The following is a 7238-nucleotide window of genomic DNA, read 5'->3' on the forward strand; positions in this document are numbered from 1 at the left end:
TGAATGAAATAAAAGGATATCCCACTTTTATCTTAATCTCTAGTCATTCCTAATATAATAATCCTTATAAAAAAAATATACATTTGTTATCAATAAGTAGTCAATACGTCATTTTATAGTTTTTTTTATAGGTTTGAAAGAGTTGTAGGGTGTTGTATTGCAGACTAACTGTAAATAGGTGAAGTTTCATCATTGGCTAAATCTTTTTCTCTTCATCTCACAGGAAACCCAATAACAGCAGTGTACGCTATATCAGCCAACCGCCCGGGCTACTCAGACTACTTTGTCATGTCCCCTCCGTCCTCGTACCGGAGCCCGTCCTGGATGTCCTACCCGCCCGAACCAGAAGACCTGCCTCGCCAGTGGAGCGACACGCCGGTGAGACACATACCAGCTCCCCCATAACATAGCTGTGTTTTATTGTCTGCTTATTGTATTGTTTGTTTGCCATTGTCGGTCAATTAATTCTTACTATGTGTTACTGTATTTTCTGAGTCTATACATGCATTTTATTTCTGTAATTTTAGGTTGCCTTTTAAATATCTAGCAGGGGACAACAGATGAAAACTAGCCTCTTAGGCTAACTCTGGCTCACTTACATGTTGAATGTTGATTAGTGTGCAATGTCCCTGAACTAAACCAATAAATAAATAGTGTAACACATGACTGGCTGCAATAGGCACTCTTTCTCTGATGGTATTTATTACAGCGTGTGAAAATATGTTCCTCTCTTCTCACTGCAGAACTCACGTCACCTGGAAACCATCTGCTGAGTGGAGCAGCTAGCCGGGTGAGTGATAACCTCTCAGTCCTGCTAGGTCAGGTCAGGGGGTGCAACGGATCACAAAAACTCACCGTTTCGGATTGTGCCAGGGTTTTTCAGTCACGGATCGGATCCTTTTTAGATCAACAACAACAACAAAAAGCAAATGTAACGTTGTTTTTATAAAAAAAAAAAACTGAAGATGTCCGTTCACTGGTTAAGAATAAACTGCTGAATAAGGCATTATACGCCCTTCCTATAGACATGGACGGTGAATCAAAAAGTAGCCTGTGTCCACATAATCACTCACAGTCATGGCGCACCGCCATGGAAGCAACGTGCCCGGTGAGGGCCAGCCAGTCACACACTCTGGGTCAGAGCTTGGTACTGCACTGTGGGGTGAGGCTAAACCCTGAACCCTTCCACCCAAACCCCAAAGGCAACCCCTCAAACCCCTGCTAGAGCTGTCCTGTCCAACTTGCATAAAACCTAACCCGCTCAGCACTATAAAAGGCCTCCACCGGCAGCCGCACCGAGCTCATGCCTGAGCCAATCTCAGGGGGTGATCTCCTGTGTGTATCACCGATCCACTTTGATCCGTTGCACCACTATTATTTTGTCATGAGAGTGGTGCGTCACTCTTTTACCTTATTCACTGAACCTTAATCTACCATGTGGTGATGGCAGGTCAGTCATATGTTTCTCTCTGTGTTTTTCTCCAGGCGTGTCTGTGGACGGGCAGAGGACCTCCCTCTCAATGAAAACTCTGGAGCTTTATCCCTCCTTCTCTTGGGCCCTGCCTTCCTCCTGTCTGATTCATCCTTCACCTTACCCCCCAGCTCCCCCTCTCTCCAATGGCCTGGCCTTTGGTCTATCCTCTCTGCCTGCTACATCTGCAGCTCAAAGTGTTTCTCCTCCTCCAGGCCCCATAAGCCCCTTCACCTGCTCAAAGCTCTGCTCCGAACTCCTTACCAATGCAAATGTTTAGCCATAGATCTCTCTCTCTCTCTCTTTGTGTATCCTGTCTGCTCCCTGAGCCCCTGGCCTCACCCGGTCTCTTCACTATCTCTATGTAGACAACAAGAGGCCCCCTCACACTGCTGAACTGAGCTGAGCTGTGTGAAGCTGTACTGTGCCTCCCTGCATAGTAACATGACATGCAGTGTGAAAAGGGGTGCAACCTTTTCAACTAGTTCTCTGCCCCCCCAGCAGCCCCTCCGTACAATGACTGACATCTGCCCGGCACACGATGGCACACAGCGATATGTTATCAGTAGGGTAGTGCACCAGCCATGGCCAGTAGTCCGCTCCTTTTCTGAACTGGACCATCCTGGACTTAAGCCCCTATAAGGTCCATCAAAAAGCCAGGGAAGCTGGAATGACTAAAACTGTGCTTCTTTTTTCTTTTGTTGATGAATCCAAATTCCTATGTAAACCTTCTACAGCCGGTTAATATGTGTATTTTAAAACTTAAGTGAGGAAAAAAAAATTTAAGAGAAAAAAAAAATCTCGTCTTGAGCTGTCAATTTTAGGTTTTGAATATTTGTGTGCTTTTGTCTTTTTACTTTTGTGCATTGATTATTATCAATGGATTACTGTACAAAAAAAAGACATTGAGTGTTTACCTTTCACTCACCTTATTTCAAGGCAAGAAAAAAAGAAAATCACATTCTTCAAAACAGAAATCAGCAGCTTTGTTGTGCGTGGTTATGATGGCATTTCAGTACCTTCAAAAGAATAACTTTGATTACTATTTCTCCTTCATCAGATTCAGCAGTGGAAAAACAAGAAGGAATCACTATGTTCTGTCCATCATGTGTTTATGGAGTTTTTTGTCTGCTTACCATTAGTCAGACCTGGGTCAAATATACGTATTGAAATCCTATTCACGTGCAGTACGGTGATGTGTTGCGTTGCAGCTGCTGCAGGGTAAGTTAGTTTGATTCTTCACAAAAAGATGACGGTAAAATAAATGTACCATATGGAGGAACTGATTTCAATTCTGTTTTGATTCAGGTCTATTACTTTTATGTGAACACACCAGTATTCTTAGAAAAGAAAAAATGTTATTTTTACTTGAAAGGTGTCTACTGTATTCTACTGTGAAAGGAAATTTGACTTTGGATTTGTTTGCTCTTAATGAGGGAGGGATTAATATTTGCTCACTGGATGATGGTGTAGTACTTGGTCAAGAGGACTGCCAGGCTCGGATGAGCAGTATATGTAACGATTCAATGTATTACTGTATATAGCAGATGATTTACTGAAGAGATTTATGCAAAGTACTGTGGGAGGGATGCTTAGATTGACATTGTCGTGACACAATTTAATTATTTTTTTTCTCTGCGTTTATGAAGAAGGATGGTCGGATGTTTTTGAGAAACCATGACTTTTCTGAACGATGCGCACATGTCAGTATCATCTGGATCATCTTTGTTCAGAGTATTGCTAACACATAAATTATATTACAGATTCTACGTAGTTCAAAAGAAAAGGGTGGTGAGCTTCGATGGGCTTTGATTAAAAAGGCAAACAGACCTTAACCCTGCATTTACAATATACTTTATGAATGGACGCTTCTATAGCCATGAGAGTCCAAATAATGCAATTTTTTTAGTACAGAGAATGTCAAGGTCTAAATTATATTTAACCTCAATTTTTTTCTGAGGGGAACTGGAAATCTTTGAACACGCTGTATGTAAGGCTCCTAATCGTTTAGATACTACAAAAGGAGATTATAGCCATATAATAAATTCACCAAGTGGACATAAACCCGTTAAGGTATACAGTGTTATGATACAAGTGTCAAATGATACCAAATGAGAGTATATTATCTAGGAAATAATGAGGCATGGAACATAGCGATAGTATAAATATATAGAGACACCAAATTAGCACTTTAATAAATGAGCCAACAACTTGGCAGAAAAGAGCAGAGTCAATGCAAACATGCTGTTGTACAGCGTGCAATATTCAGATTCTCAAAAGCCACAAAACATTTTAGACAGAACTTAAGCAAATAATCAGAGTAAAAGAGTTTATAATATCCCTTTTCAGCTCAAGTATGAGACACTTTTTTGTAAGCCTTTGAAAACACAGGACATGTGAAAAGTCTTTAGCATATTAAACATAACACAAATCATGATGGTGAAGTTTTAACGCCACATTATGATATTTTGTCAAGTTAACATCTCTAAATTTGACACAGACAGAGATAACATTTTGACAGTTACATTGATATAGGAAATCTGGACGAAGAAGATTTTGAATCTGTTAGTGTGGCTAGTCAAAAATGTTTTGGGGGGCGGGGATTGGATTTGGGGACTTGACCTCATTTTTTCTAAAATCCTGACATCATCCCTACGCCCTAATACATCTACATATTTATATACATATATATATATATTTAAAATTCATTATTTCAAATTGAGCATTACAACCGTTAGTTGTCTTCTTCCAGTTCTGACATTGTTCAAAATTCCTCTCCTTTCTAAATCTAGGCCTGCGCATGATGAATAATATAAGATGTGGACATTTAGGGAGAAGAAAGCAATGGTATGAAATGACATTACTGGATAATTATGAGCGCACACGGTGCTATTTGTGTTTTTTGAATCATCCTTGTCATCCTTAGAGCCCTGCAGAAACCATAACTCATATGTGGTTGAAGAGAAAACCCTTCCACTCACATTCACCATTTTATTTGCCTCCATGTAAAAGGAGACGGGTGTGGGTGGGTTTGGGGTTTTTAACGCAGTCATGTAAAGAAGGAAGATTCGATGCTATGCTGTTAGTTGATGTGCAATGTTTGTGCTTTACACGGATGGCGGCGAGACGCTTTTATTGAGGACGGATTTTAGGATGGACTCAGTTGCTTTTTTCTTTCTACCGTTTGAGCCATGTCATGATGCTGTGACGTCATGGCAGCGCTGATGATGATGTCACACTGTCGTCACTCGGGTCTCTTGAGGACACAGTGACGACAAACAATGAATGCCGTTGGGTGTAGTTATGCAGACATTTTTTTTTGGTGAATTTAAACAATAAAGACAAATGACAATTCTCGGCTTTTGTGCTTTTTTGTTTTGTTTTTTTATTGTCTTTTTTTACATCACAATTGTTCTACAGCAGATATTCCTTTTTTGACACACTGTCCATATGATTAACTTGTATAGATTGGGCAGTGCCTGTACTGTGTATACAATAGATCCCTGCTGCCATCATACTATATTACCACTAGAGGGAGGCAGATACCTACTATACAGGCCTGTTTTGCTCAGCTTTCAAACAGCGCTTTGGTCAGTGTTTTTTCAACCTTCTGAACATTCATGCAGCAAGTCATCAAAAGTACCCGTCCATTCATATTTGCGTTGTTTGTCCTCGCAGACACATGCACAAAAAAAATGTGAAATATATTCTGTTTTATGGTGAGGCAGTTACATAATGAATAAAACATGAGAATCATTTTTGAAAAGCTGAGCTGCGGTACCAGTCTTCTGTGAGTGACCTTCCTTGACTCTTCAAAGGCAGGCAAACTATTTGTCAACAGGCGCAAAAGTGGCCGCGGTGAGGACTGATTGCTGTAAATAGTAATAGAGACAGCCATGTATCACAGTTCAGGCAACCCTGCTTTTCCAAGCCTCCGATTGCAGCCTAAAGGAATTACGCCCTGCGAATACCATTTGTACAGGAACCATTTCTCTGCGCCCTCTTATATGTGCTTTAGCGGTGGGACTTTTAAAAATGATGGCTAGAACACACAACCTCTGAAAACCTATTCAAAACGTCATGTTTTTTTTCTCAAAATCCCTCTTTTTATTTGTTTGAATTGTGTTATTGTTTTTTTATACATATCAATATTTTTAAGGTAATTGTGAAATGCTCTGTTTGTCTGTCTGTTTAGCTATGGAAGAGTTTATTAGACTTTAATATCTGTGAAAGCAAAACAGTTTTGTAAAAGCACAGAAGACAATTGACAAGTGTGTATCATGATTCACACGTATTTCACTATCCACAAACCTGTAATTTTTGACATGCAAATATGTAGAACTTACTCTGAAAATACAAAGTCATATTTACGCATTTACGGATCTGTTTCTGCTTGTGAAAAGGGGTTTGCATATTTGTGGATTGCCTCCTGTGAGTTTGTGAGCCACATTACATTTTTACATAATTTTGTCCAACTTCTACCACCGAGATCTGTAGAACAAGCTTTACAAATGTGAAGTGCAATAATTTGTATGTGTGTAATTGTGTTTTGTAAAGTTATATCCACACAAAGAAAAAGTGATTTGCAAATATGTAGAATTTAGGCTGTAAATGTGTATTTTAATTTTGCATAATTTTTTTAATTTTTTTTAATGCAAATAGTTTCACCACAAAAAAAGACATGTCAACTCTTATTTACACATTTACAGAACCATTTCTACATGTGAAACTGGCTCTGCGCATTTGTGGATCGCTTCCTGTGCGCTCACGGAATATTGTCCCATTCGTGCCACAGAGATCTGCAAAAATGAGACCTGTAAAATGAGGTCTGTATTTTTGAATTCTGTATCTTTAGGTGCAGTTAGACAGGTCCACCAGCAGATGGCGAACTCGCGGCGCAGCCTTTATATACTATTTATGGGCGAACCACATGGCCCCCTTGACCAATCAAAGGAGCTTGTTTAGGGGCGGCCACCTCATTGGTTCATTTGGAGGCCTGTCACACGAACAGAGGAGGGAAAAAAGATGTCCACAGCTCAAGCTCATTCTCGAGTTCGTCGGACATTGTTCCTCGTGAATGAGCAGGAAAGCAGCTGGCTGCAGACTAGCGGAGCTGAGTATCGGTGATAAGAGAGGTATGTTGTTATGCTGACCCACCATTATACTATCATACAGTAGTTTGTGCGCTGGTCACCTGCGAGGGTAATCAGCATTTCTTGCTAGGCTATTTAGCGAGCTAGCTGATATGTTACACTAAGCATGATTATTTGAGTTTGTCGCCGTCATTTTTAGCACACAGACATGCCGCGACCCGCGGCAGGCAAAGCGTCTCCCTTTCATATAATATTTCAATTGTAATACAACAATATGCCAACTAATTATAGATGGTCATTTAAATGCAGGCTATACATGTGTGGGGCAGTTACCTCTAAAAAAACGTTTTACTCTTAGTAATGTGTGTGTTGGTCACCTGTGTATCTAGTAACTGGTGTTACAGGGTTAAAGTGATAGTATTGTGAGCTTGGTGTAGTTAAAGAATTGCAGTAACATTGCCAAAGTATTGTGATCAGATGAGTTTCATAATTATGCACTTCAGGGGAGATTGCCATCATAAGAATTTAGCATGGTAAAAAAAAAACATGATTAGCGTCACCTTGTTTATTTTTATAGTTTGCAAAGTAACACAAGCTGTCAAAGAAAGGTACTACAAGCCTCCCCTGACTGTTATGGTGCTGTCAGCTGGACCTGCTTTTACATACAATAATGC

At 40.1% G+C, this 7238-nt stretch overlaps 1 protein-coding gene across 1 annotated transcript in view; it reads left to right on the plus strand.

Annotated features, from left to right (window-relative positions):
- Window positions 1-773, plus strand: part of kiaa1549la (KIAA1549-like a) — a gene marked incomplete at both ends in the record, with an annotated part of 83869 nt that extends 83096 nt beyond the window's left edge. Inside the window, 2 exons of the mRNA XM_080028235.1 lie at window positions 224-378; window positions 744-773. Of these exons, the coding sequence (XP_079884361.1) occupies window positions 224-378; window positions 744-773 (185 nt within the window). The remainder of the gene's footprint in view (window positions 1-223; window positions 379-743) is intronic.
- Between the last annotated feature and the right edge of the window lie 6465 nt (window positions 774-7238).

This window comes from Ammodytes marinus (assembly GCF_949987685.1).
Source record: "Ammodytes marinus genome assembly, chromosome: 5".
In the NCBI taxonomy this organism is placed as follows: Eukaryota; Metazoa; Chordata; class Actinopteri; order Uranoscopiformes; family Ammodytidae; genus Ammodytes; species Ammodytes marinus.